Source organism: Suillus fuscotomentosus (assembly GCF_016647785.1).
Source record: "Suillus fuscotomentosus strain FC203 chromosome Unknown F5891scaffold_624, whole genome shotgun sequence".
NCBI lineage: Eukaryota > Fungi > Basidiomycota > Agaricomycetes > Boletales > Suillaceae > Suillus > Suillus fuscotomentosus.
Window position 1 is genome coordinate 1 of NW_024540136.1, and position 15,551 is coordinate 15,551.

At 47.4% G+C, this 15,551-nt stretch overlaps 8 protein-coding genes across 8 annotated transcripts; 5 read left to right on the plus strand and 3 right to left on the minus strand.

Annotated features, from left to right (window-relative positions):
• On the plus strand, positions 1-899 carry F5891DRAFT_973331 (uncharacterized protein; the record flags this gene model as incomplete). Its single annotated transcript, XM_041376370.1, has 5 exons — positions 1-127; positions 198-330; positions 385-513; positions 574-719; positions 776-899. Coding segments are annotated over 5 exons (659 nt in total), but the record flags the coding sequence as incomplete, so codon positions are not given.
• Positions 900-2,420: 1,521 nt separating this feature from the next.
• F5891DRAFT_1285530 (surfeit locus protein 6-domain-containing protein) lies at positions 2,421-4,140 on the plus strand. The gene is made up of 5 exons (XM_041370582.1): positions 2,421-2,591; positions 2,656-2,745; positions 2,806-3,252; positions 3,312-3,664; positions 3,716-4,140. The coding sequence occupies exons 1-5, from the start codon at positions 2,463-2,465 to the stop codon at positions 3,912-3,914; spliced, it is 1,218 nt and encodes a 405-aa protein (XP_041216117.1). The 5' UTR covers positions 2,421-2,462; the 3' UTR covers positions 3,915-4,140.
• A 284-nt stretch (positions 4,141-4,424) lies between these two features.
• Positions 4,425-5,707, plus strand: F5891DRAFT_1168368 (uncharacterized protein; the record flags this gene model as incomplete). The annotated part of the gene is made up of 9 exons (XM_041365452.1): positions 4,425-4,455; positions 4,515-4,611; positions 4,663-4,726; positions 4,787-4,879; positions 4,935-5,047; positions 5,099-5,307; positions 5,360-5,442; positions 5,504-5,586; positions 5,649-5,707. 9 exons carry the CDS (start codon positions 4,425-4,427, stop codon positions 5,665-5,667), a joined length of 792 nt encoding a protein of 263 aa, XP_041216118.1. The 3' UTR covers positions 5,668-5,707.
• A 2-nt stretch (positions 5,708-5,709) lies between these two features.
• F5891DRAFT_650929 (uncharacterized protein) lies at positions 5,710-7,086 on the minus strand. The gene is made up of 4 exons (XM_041372649.1): positions 6,643-7,086; positions 6,158-6,571; positions 6,043-6,097; positions 5,710-5,992 (listed from the first exon to the last, which is right to left on the minus strand). The coding sequence occupies exons 1-4, from the start codon at positions 6,835-6,837 to the stop codon at positions 5,952-5,954; spliced, it is 705 nt and encodes a 234-aa protein (XP_041216119.1). The 5' UTR covers positions 6,838-7,086; the 3' UTR covers positions 5,710-5,951.
• F5891DRAFT_650946 (uncharacterized protein) lies at positions 6,606-8,621 on the plus strand. Its single transcript, XM_041372650.1, has 3 exons — positions 6,606-7,091; positions 7,142-7,744; positions 7,798-8,621. Exons 1-3 carry the CDS (start codon positions 6,965-6,967, stop codon positions 8,505-8,507), a joined length of 1,440 nt encoding a protein of 479 aa, XP_041216120.1. The 5' UTR covers positions 6,606-6,964; the 3' UTR covers positions 8,508-8,621.
• A 1,253-nt stretch (positions 8,622-9,874) lies between these two features.
• On the minus strand, positions 9,875-13,096 carry F5891DRAFT_1168369 (uncharacterized protein; the record flags this gene model as incomplete). Its single annotated transcript, XM_041365453.1, has 8 exons — positions 9,875-10,230; positions 10,286-10,376; positions 10,401-10,894; positions 10,994-11,587; positions 11,654-11,978; positions 12,031-12,321; positions 12,377-12,532; positions 12,674-13,096. The coding sequence occupies 8 exons, from the start codon at positions 13,094-13,096 to the stop codon at positions 9,875-9,877; spliced, it is 2,730 nt and encodes a 909-aa protein (XP_041216121.1).
• A 452-nt stretch (positions 13,097-13,548) lies between these two features.
• Positions 13,549-14,821, plus strand: F5891DRAFT_991325 (uncharacterized protein; the record flags this gene model as incomplete). The annotated part of the gene is made up of 7 exons (XM_041378107.1): positions 13,549-13,666; positions 13,714-13,809; positions 13,859-14,061; positions 14,111-14,149; positions 14,213-14,302; positions 14,351-14,422; positions 14,552-14,821. The coding sequence occupies 7 exons, from the start codon at positions 13,549-13,551 to the stop codon at positions 14,819-14,821; spliced, it is 888 nt and encodes a 295-aa protein (XP_041216122.1).
• Positions 14,822-14,920: 99 nt separating this feature from the next.
• F5891DRAFT_1204080 (uncharacterized protein) lies at positions 14,921-15,412 on the minus strand (the record flags this gene model as incomplete). The annotated part of the gene is made up of 1 exon (XM_041368972.1): positions 14,921-15,412. The coding sequence occupies one exon, from the start codon at positions 15,410-15,412 to the stop codon at positions 14,921-14,923; it is 492 nt and encodes a 163-aa protein (XP_041216123.1).
• Positions 15,413-15,551: the final 139 nt, after the last annotated feature.

The window sequence follows — 15,551 nt, forward strand, 5'->3', positions numbered from 1 at the left end:
GGATTTCTCCGAAAGGGGCAGCAATTCAGCCCCCCCTACACAGGAACTCAAAGATCGATCGGGGATTCAACCACGAGCTTACCGGATCACTGCTTTGTCCTGCTGGGTTGGACTGGAAGGACGCAGAGTATGTTTTCGTTTTCTTTTTTCTAGCATCGGTAGTCCTGACAACGTTTTTTGCGCTTGATTCTCAACAGAACGAGAGAGAACCTCCGAAGTGGCGAAATGTTAGTCTGTGGGGACCAATGGCCCATTTTCTTATATGCCCACCATACGTTTGATGCGGATGACCCATGGTGCGGTCTTCTTAGGAGCCGCTTGTTGGTATGTGTGAGTAGGCAAATGTATTTTTACATAGTTCACTACTGATTGCTTGCATGTCAGGCCTACAAGTATGTCTTTACGTCTCCAAGTTCGGTCGACAAAGAACCGAAAGCCACGCGGTCCGGGAATGCTCGCCTTCATGGCATGAATTCCGTCACCATCGCGTCCATAGCTTACGTTGCAACTCAGGTTCGTCGACGCATGTCTTTCTCGTTGAATAGCTGATAGCTGACATACATGCAACCGAAGGTCCGATTTGCTATAAGTTCTTCTTCGGTGTTCTCAAGGACCGACACAACGACCGACTCAGAAACATTTTATCATAGCCTCCTCGACCTCTTCGAAGATCCTGAGGAATCTAAGGAGGTTGATGACCTACTCACTTGGTGGAATCGGTATTTTTTATTACTCTTCGTTATATCACTGAGGCTCATGCATTGTTATGTGCCAGCCAAGTGTTTCCCACTTCCTCTGCCGCTAAACGACCTATCAGCGCCAACAGTGCCTTATCGAAAATACGGCTCAAACGTCTTGCGATCAAACAAACTACAGATTCAAACTTAATTTCATCGTAGTCTTTCTAGAAACATGTTTTCGTATAATAAATTACAACTAATATAAGCATAAGCATGTTGTCGTCAACTAGAGCACTCGAGTGACCAGAAGATAGACCTACAGCCAATAATGATCTGAAATAAGCCGAGATGAATTGTAATAGCCCTACCTCTGCAACAAGCTAGCGGATGGTACCACGTCGTCATCGTCCCGCACTCTTGTAACGAACGCAGCTCGGTCCAGAACAAACTAACGTCGCAAGGCCTTATATAGCGTCAGAGTTTATCAAGACTTCGTGGAGAATAGACTGACTAACCCACCTTACACTTAATGACCATACCTTGGCAGTGAGCTGGCAGATAGTATCGCATCGTCATCGCCCCGCATCCTTGCACCAAAGGGAACTCGAACCAGAACACACTAACGTCACAAGACCTTATCTAGTACCAGAGATTATCAAGAGTTTGTAGAGAACAGAATGACAGACTCACCTTGGACCTAACGACCATATCTCAGCAGTAAGCTGGCGGATGGTATCGCGTCGTCATCGCCCCGCATCCTTGCACCGAAGGGAGCTCGATCCAGAACACGCTAATGTCGCAAGACCTTATCTAGCGCCAGAGTGCATCAACAGTTTGTGGAGAATGGACTGACTGACTCACCTTGCACCTAACGACCATATCTCAGCAGTGAGCTGGCAGATGATACCGCATCGTCATCGCCCCGCATCCATGTACTGAAGGGAACTCGGTCCAGAACACGCTAACGTCACAAGACCTTATCTACTGCCAGAGTTTATTAAGATTTTGTGGAGAATGGAATGACTGACTCACCTTGCACCTCACGACCATACCTTAGCAGTAAGCTGGCGGATAGTACCGCATCGTCATCGTTCCGCATCCTTGTACCAAAGGGAACTCAGTCCAAAACAAACTAACGTTGCAAGACTTTACCTAACGCCAACGTCAAGGGAGGATTTGTCGAAGTTCCATTGAAAAGCATAGGTTGCCGGTGATAAGCGGATTGAAACTGCATTATAATCGCTTTACACATTTGGGCCGTTGGCAGCTTTGATCCAAAGCAGTCCGGCCATATAAAAAATTATCTGATGTTAGCATTCATCTAGAGATTGCGCAACAGCCAAAGGTCACATACCACGACCAGGGCATGGCAGAATGATAGTGTATCACCGCTAGTGCTCAACTAGGTGACTGTGGTGACTTTGGGCAACTTAATAATTCATTCTCACGGCTGGTGGGTATTGCAATCTGTTGACAAAATGGCAGATAATTGCAACGAGACTGCACAAATGTGCATTTGGTGGTTTCTATCCAACGTAGTCCGGGTATTCAAAGCTCTGTCATTTGAAGTACAATTGTGATATATATTGTACGAATTTTACTTTAAATAAACCTTTCTAACACTTTACCATTTTCGCGTCGCTTTCCTGATGTGGCCGCATATAGTATTTACATAGAGGCTACTATGTATCTATATGTAGACCTGTATGACGTAATAATAATCTTTGAATTCTGCTCCCGTTGCAAACCATCAGATCCGTTCTTTCGTGCCCGTTCGTACCAATGCCCCCAACACCCGTCGAAGTCCTGCGCGCCTCAGTCGAGGCTCATAATGATACCTTCGAGGCTTTACTAAACTTGATACCTGCCAAATACTACCTGCCGAAAGATGATCATGATGCAGACGACAATGTGTGTTATTTAAATTTTCAGTCGTTCATTGATGAATCTGAATCGCGTCGTGCGCATCGGACAGGTTCCGTCCAAGTATCAAAAACACAGCAAAAACAAGAAAGCACCCAAACAAGCTGCGAAGGAGGCATCAAAAAAGGCTCGTAGGGATAAGGTCTGCCACTATCATCACTGCCTGATGTTCCCTTTTGAGTCTGAGTTCTTATTTTCCTAGCTGGACCCAGCCAATCAAAAGTCAGTCATCGACCTTCAGAACGAAGCTGCTCTTGAGCTAGAAAAAAACAACTCGAAAGTCAAAGGGAAGCGGAAAGCTGCGATACTCGGGTCTGATTCTGATGCCGACGACGACGTTATGCAAGTGGATGATGTGGATCTCAGTGATACCGTTATGGCCGCCCCACTTGACTCTATAGTGCCCATGGCTAAACCAGAGAGTATCGCTGCTCTCCGAGATAAATTACATTTGCGCATGGCAGCTCTCCGACGTGGTGGACAAGGTGGTGGAGAGCCGGGAGATAAAGACGAGCTTTTGGAAGAAAGGAGAAAGCAACGCGCCGCGCTTCGTGAAAAAAGACGAAAAGAGACAAAAGAGAGGCGCAAGGCAGAGGCTGAAGGCAAAAAAGGAAGCAAGAAGGAAGTGACGAAGGGTCTTCCTGTCAAGGTATTTTCGCACCTTGCGAGGTTTGAGCTCGAGTTCATCCCTGTGTGCTCGAAAAACAGAATCAGCTACTTGTTCCGGACTTGCCAGTCGCTTCGAAAGGAACTGCAGCATCTCGCCCTATCGACGGTCCATTGACTAATGTATCTTTTTCTGTGGTGGCCGGGAGTTCGAGCAAAAAGGCTGCATCACTCAAGACGTCTTCTAATCCTAATCAAGCTCTGTCGCAGCTCGCTGCGCGGAAGGAAAAATTGGATTCGATGCCGGAGGACAAACGCAAGGCTATAGAAGATAAGAGTCGTTGGGCAAAAGCGGAGGCGCGTGTCGAAGGTGTCAAGGTCAAGGATGACGAAGGGCGCCTGAAGAAGGCAGTAAAACGGAAAGAAAAGGAGAAAGTGAAGAGCAAGAAGTCCTGGTAAGCTGTTGATGATCACTTGGTTTTTTATTGATACTTATATTGTTGCAGGGAGGAGAGGAAAGACCAGCTCGCAGCTTCCATGGCTGCAAAACAGAAGAAACGATCAGATAACATCGCGATGCGAAATGAGCGACGAAGCGATAAAAGGAAGTCGTCGTCGTCAAAGGGGAAAACTAAAGCTCGACCTGGTTTTGAGGGCAAGGCTTTCCATAAGGGTAAAGGGAAAGCTACGGGCAAGCACAAGTAGCGCAGGTACTGTGGCCCTGATGTATGGTTAGGGATAACTTGTATCGATCTCATTTCAAGTGGGTCATACTTCAGTCAATGTGCTGGGATTCGGGGTGAATGGAGACATGATAAGGCTAGCTTAACTTCCACAGCAGTGCAGATTCTATTAATCGGCCGCCTCACGCCTTCAGGTGACACTGTTTGTCAATATTCTGTACAGACGAAAATATTTGGGTGACTAGGCCAATTGTCGGACTAACTGTGCCCCAGCGTTGTGAGTAGTACCTGCTAGTCCAGAAAGGCAGATCCATATTACAGTTCAAGTTGGCCAGTTCAATCAGAAGAGGGGACTCATCCCTGGCTCGGGCAATAGAGTACTGACTATCAAATTCAAAGAGGGGACGGTTATGACGTCTTCGAACCACGACAGTTTATATACTGCTTGCCTCTAGTCTCCTTTCTAGTCTTCTCCGACTTCTCAACAGCCATCTACACTCGCAGTCAACACTTATACACTACAAAACTCACAATGTCTAAACCTCTTACCATCGAGTTTTCTGGTACGTCGCCCTGGGTCATCAGTGGCAGTCGGTCTAATTCTTCCTAATTATACGTGCAGGGAAATGCATCATAGTCACTGGGGGTAACCGTGGAATTGGGCTTGGGTTTAGCCGCGCTCTCGCTAAGGCTGGTGCCCGAGTAGCAATCATCTACAAGTCGAGCTTAGCTACTTTGACGCTGTCAATTGCTAATTAATGTGTGGTTAGGAGTAACAAGGACGCCCCTAAAGTCGCTGAAGATCTTGAGAAGGAATTCAGCGTCAAAGTCAGGGTATGTAAACCAACCTCGCTGAAATGCCGTCTTCATGCAGACCCCTATCCTCCTGCACAGGCTTACAAGTGCGACGTCACCAATGCTAAGCAGACAGTTGAGATGTTTGAGTCCATCGACAAAGAGCTTGGCCCCGTCACAGGTCTTATTGCAGTGAGTAGATTTGTTTCCGCCAGATTGTCTTTTGACACGAGCGGTTTGATTATAGAATGCTGGTGTTTCTGTCGTAAAGCCTGCTCTTGAACTCACTACAGAGGACTTTAAGTACGTGTATAATGTTAATGTCTTGGGCGTATTCAACAGCGCTGTGGCTGCTGCAAAGTAAGCTCTTCCATGTATTTTGTGGAAGGCAAGACCTGACGAATATGGCAGACTTTGGAAAGGGAAAAAATTGGAGAACCTTTCCATTGTGATCACGTCCTCCATAAGCTCGCAGATCATTAACCAAGCTGCGACAAACGAACCCTTGACGCAGGTCTTTTACAACTCCTCCAAGGCCGCTGTCTCCAACCTTACCATGGGGTTGGCTGCTGAGTGGGCTAATCACAACATCAGAGTGAATTCAGTTGCTCCTGGATATGGTCAGTATTTCTTTCTATGGCTCGAGCACGACGTACTGAAAATATGTATTAGTGAAGACGGACCAAACTGATAATTTGCCCGACGAAGTCATTCAATATGAAAAGGACCACATTCCCATGAGAAAATTCGCTACGGTATGTACATACTGTGCGTTTCATTTAGAATTTACTGATTCGCTTATTTTACAAATTGTAGCCCGATCAGATCGCAGGCCAGGCACTTTTCCTCTTGTCTGAGTACGCCAGTTACATGACTGGCGGGGAGCATCGCGTTGATGGGTATGTCTGCCGGTTTCGCACAGCATCAAAAATCTGACAGATTCCTTGCCACATTCCTTTAGCGGCCAGCTTATCTGGTAAATTTGCTTGTCGTCTCAAAAGAGCCGTGATCAATGGTGTGGCTGGAGCTTTACAAGAGGGAGTAGTTCATTACAACAGAAGGATGTAATGCGTGTACAATAATTTCAGAGAATTCCAGCGCTGCTGTACAAAATAAGGAAGAAAACGACTCAATCCTACATGCCTAATACAACGATGTAAATGTTTGCTGAGACTTTGGATATTATCAAAGAAGCGAGGCCAATGTATGGAACGATGAGATGGTTGTGGATGCAACTAATCCACAGTCGACACCCCCTTCAAGGTCAGGCGCCCACGCTCGTCCGTGTCAAGTTCAATGAACTTCCTGTGCAACATATTCACAGCAGATACGAAGATGATATAAAAATTACAGACCATTTCCGTCATTGTGCGGTAAGCCATGCCACCTATGGCGTGGCTTTCCCTTATACTAGTGAGGTTAGGAGAGAAAGGGTCAAACAAGGAAAAGTATCAGTAACAGAACACCTACACGGGCTTTAACACGTTGCCCAATGATGCTGGCGATGACCATGACGGCCGCGCTTGCCATGAAACCGATAGCGACTGGTACAAGCGAGAATAGCATGAACCGCGGTTTGCCATGAGTATTCTCAATAATGTAATCGACGATGCCAACGGCAAAAAGGATAGATGACCAGAGGGCGAATATGACAGGGCTGGCGACCGCAATCGCAAGAAAAGTTGGGTTGATGTAATTGCAACCTTTCACTAGCTCTGCCATGTCCTCGTCCGAAATAGAGAACGCCTGGATAGGGAAGTACTGAACAATGAAAAGACCGCAGACGCTCAACCCAGCTGCTCCCAGCCAAACAGAGAAAGCGAGAGGGGGAGCGGGTGGTGAAATCGCGAGGATAGCTGCACTCATAGTGGCGAGGAACGCGAGCTGTACAAAACATGAATTTTGTATGATGTATTAGTGGAGGTCGACGACTCGTTTGAGTATATACAGCTTACCGTGTTCGATACTCTATTCCACTCTGCTTGCTGTTCCACGCGCCAGCGATTGACAGCTTGTAGGCCGTCTGCTTCAGCGGCATCGGCAAATTCATGAAATCGGGCAAGATAAGTGTGACCCATTTGGAACAAGAGAACATTATCCAAGATTTGGAGACACAACAGATATAATTTGGAGAGGAGACGAAACATCATATGAAGGCTGCTGGTATAAGGCGGTCAGACTCGAGGCGGAATCAGACTGCTCGAGGGCTCATTTCAGCCATGTTTAGTATATGGAACGTGGAGAAGAGCATAAGCGGCTTCCACAGCATGCCACACCATGACCAGCGCTATGTCGTTTGATATTGATTCAGAATATCGCATCGATGATTTATGCAAAATGGTCTTGGGAAAGTCAGAGTATCAGCAGGCGAGTGGTCGTGGTGAGTCTATAACAAAACTCTTGAGTGAGTGACAACTTTACAAATCATCACCACCATAAATATTAATAATTCAGATGGGCTCACTCCCGGCACTACGTCTACTGTCAAAACCACTGCCTCGAAATATGGCAAGGCACTAATACATAAACTGGAATTGCTCAAGGATACCCGATTTTCCCACTGGCGTCACGAGTTCATCGTACTTACTCTGACTTATGCAAGTGAAACGCGTCTGCTTTACTTGGAACATTCTTGGCATGGCACAGGACTAGGAGAACGAATACCCGTGACTCTTAGCAGTCTTGTTGGCAGTCAGAAAGGCAGCGCAGATGAAGCAATGTTTTATAAACCAAATGATCCCCATGAAAATCATCGGAGGAAATGCACCATGACTGTCCTCGAAATCCAGTTTTCTGATCATTCTACTCATAGCCCGGTCACTCTTCATTCCATTGCTCGGATTCTAAGGCAAATAGGGACGAAACATAAAGCCTATGCGTTGTTCAGTGCCAACTGTTGGGCTTGGTCTCGAGGCATTGCTATGGCCATTGCCATAGAGTCTAGTAGCAACGTTGAGATAGTGACTATGTCAGGGAGGGATGTAACATTGGACCAGCTCAAAATTTATCTGTTGACCGAGTATGGTGCGTTTGGCGGTCTGCTCTTGCATTGCATAGGTGTGTCTCGTACATCTCAATGCAGTATCTTGCCTGATAGCCTGAATTCTCAGAGAAAGGGAGGCATGACCTACGTTGGCACGAGTATTGTACTCTGCGATGTGTTTGCTTCCTTTGTGGCTTCATTGGTCTCGGACTTTGGTTCAGACATGTCATTTTCGGTCCTCTCAACTGGGCACTACGCATCAAGGAACTTTGCATTTACAAGGACCGGACAGCCAACACGAATGGTCAAGACCACACATACACTATCCTGCCACCCGACTTCACAGATTTAATCCCCACATTCCCGGGCATTGCCACCCACTTTCTGGGATACAATTTCTGCGGGCCAAGTAAATATCTATATATCCTGGTCCCCCCGATTGCAACCTCTGGAGCAAGAGTCACATCAGTCCATATATTTATCTACGGCACTGTGGAGTTAGAACCAGGCCAGGAACAGTTGGCCTCTGTTACTGAGAGCACTCTCAATAGAATGGAATGGTTTCGATGTGCTATTCTTCGCCAAACGCAAGACGGAAGACTCATCGAGGTCTCTGAACCCGCTTGCTTTCCACTCAGCGTACAGTTTCGGAGCGAATCGGGGAGGCGATCATACGGCGCCGTGCATGTCATGGAACATCATCACCCATTGACTCTGGGGTTACGTCAAGGGGACTCGATAGCAATATGGGCCCTCGGAAGAGCTGGCTTTATTCACAAACCAGCAGGCGCATGGATTAAGGTAGGTCACTTCATATGCAAATACTTACTGGCATGAACGAGAGGACACACGTTTAGGTCGTGACAAATCACCGGCTCGGATTCTTGGATTGGCTGGTTGTGACCAACGTGGCGAGAACGATTGCGGGACTTATCATATACCCTCGCGGTCATACTTGGCCAGAGATTGTCGGAAGATTTTGCCATGAACTGAAGCACCTGTTTATCGAGATTCCATGGTGCTTGAACAGTTTGTGAGTCAAGCTCCCTCACAATGTTTCCTCCGATGAATCGTTTCCCTATCAATCTAGTTGTAATGACTGGCCTTGGTCAGCAATCAACATGGCAGCATCACACTTACTTTCCACTGTCACATCGCTCCAGTTACCTGAAGATGACGGTGACGAGCACCCAGTCGAAGTATCATTGTCTAACTTCATAGAACAACTTCTGTCACCCAACGGCGGAAAAGGCTCACCATTCTGCAGAGCTACAATACGCTCCATCTCTCTTGGACAAGCTGAGATTGATCTCTTCAAGATCATCATTCTGCTAGTCACCCTCGATAACGTGAAGTATTATGTGCATATACGTCATCCCAAAGACGAGGAGTCTCTCTGGCACCATTTTATCACTTCCCTGTGGAGCTATCATGGGTTCGTGCAGGATACAGTAGTGATATATCGACCAGGAAAAATGCAGAAAGCCGCTTGGGACGCCTTGGATGTCGATTTCACAGCCGAGCTGTCTGATAGTGACACTGCAGCATCGCAGGATATTCTCTCGGTCGCCTTGCGTTTACGCGACTTCCGGAACAATTACTGGTGGTATTTCTGGCTCAATGAAAATTGGCAATGGCCTATATCTATCGTGAAGGCGATAATGAAATGCACTGGCCAGGTTGTCCGTGTCCAGCTACAATGCGACGAAGAGCTGCTGCAGATTGATAAGTGGGAGCAAACTGACGACTTGCTGGGAGAGAAGGTGGAAGGATGGAAACATGCGGAGGGGAAAATATATGGTGAGTGTTCCCAATGTCAATGATACCTTGCTGATCACAGAGAATCTAGGGAATGGAATGAAGGATGATGTGCTGTTTTTGTTTGCGCATGCACGAGCGCGCTTCTTGATAGGGCCGATCATACTGATCTCTGCATTTTTTTATGTTTATTATCGCTTCTAATCTCATCAGGTTTTTGTGAATCAAAGGTTGAAGCAATGACACGGCTGCCATTTTGTAATGATTCCAGAGACTAGATCATCTAGATAGACTGGGGTTTCCTCGGGTCTTCCCGGTCCTTTCTGTTGGCCATCAGGGAAAACCTCCCATGCGAAATTTGCAGAATGAGTTGATTTTAGTCAACTTTACTCAGCTTTATCACGTATTATTGCAGAAAAATGCATCTTCACGGAAAATATAGTATATTAGCCTACATTAAAGTAAGTATACATGTCTTTGAAAACATTCAAAAAAAATGTGGCGCATGTATCAAGAACTTCTAAGCTCGTCCATTCTGCGGGAACAGCTCCTCCCCACTTAGGCAGTAAGTGAGCACTTCGAGAAATCAAAGAGACCGGTACAATTGATACTTGGCGTTCACCATCACGAACCAGCCGTCTGACCTTATACAACCCAGAGTGCGTATCTGGTAAAGGACTGAAAGCCGAAAACCACTCCACATAGGCAAGATGTTGGGGTGGGGGGTTCTGAGGGTTGAAATATCGCTTCACCACCGTTTGAGGCAAAGAAAAGACAACGCGAACCTGCGCAACACGTAAATCTACAAGTATTCATGTCAGTGCCAGAAGATCCGGTGTGCTCGAATTCTTTTTTACCTTGGATAGATGCTGGAGGCATATCAACATTGCGCACCTGTATGAGACATGTGTCAAAGCGAGCGGCTTTGACTACACAACCTTCGCCGTTCTTCACCGCTGGTTGTGCATGTACAGAGTCAAGTGTTTCGGTTGCGTGTATCTCATTATTCCAGAACTTGATACGGTGAAAGACGGGTACGGAGTCACAAGGCAAATGAATGTTTGTTGCGCGATCTTCAATTTGCTGGAAGGATAGCGTCGGGTGATTATATTGGACAATAAATCTTGCAAGTGCGGGAACAAAATGAATAGCGCGAAACGAGGATGCAGAAGTAATTTCTTGGAATGGAACCAACTTTCGTGATGGATGACGAGTCATCTTGATGTGAAAGAGGGATGCGAGATCAGGAGGTTGCCAATGTTCGGCAGGACAAGCGACAATGATATTCGAGTTTGTTGCAATCAAATTGCGGCGCCACATGATAAAATTTGCATGCTGCAAAACCTTCTCCTTTCGTTTGAGCCACTTCGTCATCTGCCAAAACTCGTCTTTGTGATTGGTAGCAGCATAAGCGTCCTTCGCGAAATCAATATGAAGCCTCTCAGTTGCCTCCGTGTTGAAGTTGTCTGTCGTGCCAAACAGTTTGATTGATCTAGCGTAGTGTTGAAGAAAGTGGAGCTTCGGAATATTGAAGTTATTACGGATGCCGAGGTCCTCGAAAACACCTTTATTGGCATGGAATTCATCCAGCGTTGTTTCAAGGGCATCAATTGATGAATTGGAGTGAACGGGGAACTGGGCGAGATAGAGGAAATCTAGAAGAGATCGAGTGGCGCGCACTAGTCTTGCTGGAGATGCATTTCCAGGCAGCCGCACATCAACGACGAGGCCAAGTAAAAAGCGTGACATTTGCTTGTGCTCCACACCACTGACATGGCTTAATGTCGTGATACCTTTCTGAAAAATTCGCATGGAATGATTGGGCGGAAGGCGACGAACCCGTGCATCTATCTCGGCAGCTCCAACGATTTCGGTAACCCAGCCGATCATGTGTTTCATTACCCCTTGGTAGAGCTGATGCAGGATATCAGGTGTGATAGACTGGAATATATTGAGGTATGGGAGATCTTCCCAGAAGGGATGCTGAAGTGGCTTGATGCGAAGATCATGACACGCTTGGGTGTATAGCGGCGATCCAAGAAGTTCGAGTGTGTCCAAAATAGCATCGAGATCATGCAATTCGTGTTGAGAGGGGTGTTTACCAAGTTCATTGTGGGGACAGGTGCAGACAGGACAATCTCTGTTCATGGTGCCAGTGACTAGGCACTGTTCAGGGTAGTCCCCAACAAAGGCGGCAAAGATTGGATGACAGCGTCATGTAATACCATCTCCACTCATCAATACCATGCTATCCACACCAGCTGATTTCAATGGCTCAACAATGCGTGACATGCATGCATGAAAGAGGTTGGCTAGGGTACGACGCCGTGAGGCTTTGTTGGTAATTTGTGTGAGACGTGTTGTTGGCAGATATGCCAGGAGAATTTGACCTCGGCGGGAGGGTTTACGTCGGATGCTCTTCGGCAAATTGCCAATGGTAAGATAAACTGGGTAAGCAGTTTTGTTTCGGAACAGCGTGATCTGTGTCTTGTCCGATGAGATGATGATGGGGATTATCGTGGCTCCCGGTTTTGATTGTTCCAAAACATCCTACAGTCAAACATGAGCAAGTGATCAACTAATACAAACATCGAATACGTACTTGAGTTGCCCACCACCATTCACCAGTACACAAGTCATGATACAAACATTGAGTCTTGTCTGCATCTGCATAGTGTCTCTCCGGTGCAAAAGACAAGTATTGTGCATGCTCAGGATCACCATACAGAGCTCGAACACATTCCAATATGTCCCGCGAGAATAGATCATAGGTTTCACCTGCTACACAGGCTTCGTGATGAACAAAACGAGGTCGACGTGAAGGAATTTTGGTGTCAATGATCTTATTGAGTTCGACTGAGTTCTTGTAAGACAGCCCAAGTGCCCCACAGACCTGAGATAATGGATGTGAGCCTACATGCCAAAAATGCGAATGAAATTTCACATACACCTTCAATCATCAAGAGATCAGTGAATGCAGTTGATCCTGGACCTCGTAATTTTGCCCATTGTGCAACCTCCCAATCTATCTGAGAATTAAATGGTGCCCATGGATTTTTCGCACTTCCCTCCACATCAACTGAGTAGTGTGTGTACTCGGATATCTTCACTTGAGGCACGTCATGCAACGGAGCACCAGCTTTGCCCCCAAAGTGTTCAATGGTGACTGGAGCATTACGCAGCTGCTCGTGTTCTCCCTCGTCCAGCCTGGAATTCTGCGAAGGTTGAGAATCATGACCACCAACCTCTGGTGTTGGTGACCGCACATTGCGTTCTAGGTTACGTGGTGGCTCCCACCCCATGCTTAAATCAACTTCAGTGTCTTCATTGTCAGTCTCTGGTGCGTTATCATCCTGCTCGGCCACATTCATGTCATGGTGAACATCAATGTGGACGGGTCTGTCATCATTCACATCAGGAAAGTCTTCTTCACCATAGTCGTTACCAAAATAATCCCCGCTAAAGGGCTGAGGATCTGGTGTGACATCAGGTGTCAAAGTGCTGTGGTGCGAGGGCCGGGGTGCATCTCTGCGTATGGGGCAGTGCATCGAATTGTCAAGTCTCTTGTGCTCACGTTGGCAGTGTACATTGGAGGACTTCCTGAGGTGTTGAAGGTACGATCCCCTTAGAGAGAAATGTGTATGGCAGCCTGCACATCGAAAAGACATGTTGTGCTAAGAAATGGGGTACAGGAATAGACTCGGAGGGAAAGCTATTGAACGGTAAACTGAAATGGGAACAAGGTTCAACACGTAGCAAGTTGAGGTGAACAAGGTTCAACAGACCCTGGTCGGCTCTTGAACTTTCCAACTAGACCTTAGCATTTTTACTTTCCTCTCTTTCAACCCCCACCTTTGTCACCGTCCACCGAAACCAAGGATCAAGATGGCCTCACAAAAGCCATCCCGCAAGGTGAGAATGCAGACCCAGACTGACAACAGGGAGTTAAACGAAGCCAGTTCAGGACGACGTGAGAGTACAAACTTTCTATGTGCCATATAACACTAACAGAAAGTTTTAAAAGCAATTCGTGCAGCCAAAACTCTGGCGCTAACAAGACCTGGTCAGAATTCATAACAGCAATAAGATATCCACTTACATTATACGTTTAGATCGACCTATGAAGCGCACAAGAGTCAGAGGCCAAAAAGAGCCGGCCCATACTAGTTCCACCATAGTACCGGCACCTACACCATTGCAAAAAGGCAAGCGCAAACACACTAATAGTGTAACAGAAGGTCAGAGTAGAACTTAGAGTATCGATTGTATTTACCTTCGCACATAGAACCCAAAAGAATGTCAAATGAGGGCCGTGTTCAGCAACCATTGCAGCCGCTCCGTCAGCATGATTCCAAGAAGGCCAAGTTAACGCCCAAACTTAGTGAGCCAATCAGTAATCACACAGATAAACAATAACACGAAAATTTTAGGCAAGGCTTACCGCGCTCCAAATCTGCTCCAACGTGACAAGGACTTGCTAGGCAACTACAAGAGAGTCCAGGATGATGCTGCAGAATCTGACCTTGACTTGGATGAAGATGGCGAAGACCGTGATGGACGAGACAGCTTACTAGATGACAATGACAGGGACGAAGAACTTGCTGACCTCACAGTTGACAATCTTGACGACGAAGTTAGTGAAAATTACCAATAGTATTGACTGAGATTACTGACCTGGATAGGGCGTGCAATGGGCCAATAAAAGTGCGAAAAATCACTATGTGAGCCCATTCAGTAACATTTTCCGACTTAGTCAGACAGCCAAAGGTTGAGATTCTGCCCAGGTAACCGGGCCATCCAAGGTGGGCCCATGGGTGGGTGGGAGCGGGTGGGCCCACAGTGCAGAAATCACCGACACTGGCGGCTGGGCTGAGGTGTGAGGTCCATAGAGATGAGTGGGCCCAAAATGTGTGACCTGGTAGGCCTGCATGCTTGAGGGTGAGAATGGGCCAGGCGGATTTGCGAAAATTTTGACGGATGGGCCCAGCCTGCATGTATGTGTACATATGGGCTCGGGAAACAGGGCAACGGATGGGCCCAAAATGTGTGACCGGGTGGGCCTGCATGCCTAAGGGTGAGAATGGGCCAGGCGGATTTGCGAAAATTGTGACGGATGGGCCCAGCTTGTAGGCATGCTCGGGAACAAGGGCAACGGATGGGCCCAAAATGTGCGATCAGGTGGGCGTGCAATGCCTGAGGATAGGCCCAGCGGATTGCATGTAATCTTGAAAATCACCACAGATGGGCCCACCGTGGATTTCATCTCAGAAAAGGCAAATTGGGCCAGTGCATATGCAGATGCGGTCTCGGAAACAGTGACGGATGGGCCCAGTCCGCTGTGTTTGAACTCGGAAAAGGCAACGGACGGGCCCAGTCCCCCATGGATAGAATAACTTCGGGTGGAGTCTCGGGGAAGGCTATGGATGGGCCCAGAACATGCTTATTTGCTCGCGAAAATGGTGGCTGATGGGCTGAATGTGCTTGGAAGAAACTCAGGAATAGACCCTTCCACCCATGACTGTGGAATCGGAAAGGACGACGGATGGGCCCAGCACTCGTCGTATATAGCCGAGAATGGTGGAGCCCGTAGATTTGGTCTCGGCGAAGGCGACGGGTGGACTCAACGTGTGTGTATTCCTGAGAATGGTGATGGATGTGTGCAGCATGTATGTTGCATGATGGAAGGGGCTACGGATGGACCATCCGTCATCCCTTGCGATGGCGATGATTTCCGGGCCCATCGGGCAAAGATAACAAATTGGTCGGGTGGCAGACAGAACCTTCATGTAGTTTGTGCTCGACCAGAGCGGCAGATAGGCAAAGACCCTTACCAACCCAGGGTTCTGACGACGTCCCAATGATGGGTCCGCCAGGCACTTCCGATATCCTATTTGTGCCTTGGCAGAATATGGCATATCGTCCGCGGGGCTGACGCCATTTGATGAGCCATTAACATTAGCTGGGCCATCCGAGATGCCCTTCATTAACGAAGAGTTGGCATCGCCGGACCTGTCCGATATCCTGTTTGCGCGAGGGCCAATTATGCTTCCTCCGTCCCGCTCATACGTCCACTGGGCCATTGATTTATAATCGGCTAGGCCGCCATCAATGGAACCTCGGACT

What these genes read in the sequence shown, in the direction of transcription:
- F5891DRAFT_1285530 (XM_041370582.1), top strand. Translation starts at nt 2,463, where the DNA reads ATGCCCCCAACACCCGTCGAAGTCCTGCGCGCCTCAGTCGAGGCTCAT. An exon ending in ATCATGATGCAGACGACAAT is followed by an intron (nt 2,592 to 2,655) that starts GTGTGTTATTTA and finishes CGCATCGGACAG; the next exon opens with GTTCCGTCCAAGTATCAAAA. An exon ending in AAAAGGCTCGTAGGGATAAG is followed by an intron (nt 2,746 to 2,805) that starts GTCTGCCACTAT and finishes TTATTTTCCTAG; the next exon opens with CTGGACCCAGCCAATCAAAA.
- F5891DRAFT_650929 (XM_041372649.1), bottom strand. Translation starts at nt 6,837, where the DNA reads ATGATGTTTCGTCTCCTCTCCAAATTATATCTGTTGTGTCTCCAAATC. An exon ending in GGCAACGTGTTAAAGCCCGT is followed by an intron (nt 6,098 to 6,157) that starts GTAGGTGTTCTG and finishes TAACCTCACTAG; the next exon opens with TATAAGGGAAAGCCACGCCA. An exon ending in ACCGCACAATGACGGAAATG is followed by an intron (nt 5,993 to 6,042) that starts GTCTGTAATTTT and finishes TATGTTGCACAG; the next exon opens with GAAGTTCATTGAACTTGACA.
- F5891DRAFT_650946 (XM_041372650.1), top strand. Translation starts at nt 6,965, where the DNA reads ATGACCAGCGCTATGTCGTTTGATATTGATTCAGAATATCGCATCGAT. An exon ending in GTCTATAACAAAACTCTTGA is followed by an intron (nt 7,092 to 7,141) that starts GTGAGTGACAAC and finishes TTAATAATTCAG; the next exon opens with ATGGGCTCACTCCCGGCACT. An exon ending in TCTGCTCTTGCATTGCATAG is followed by an intron (nt 7,745 to 7,797) that starts GTGTGTCTCGTA and finishes CTGAATTCTCAG; the next exon opens with AGAAAGGGAGGCATGACCTA.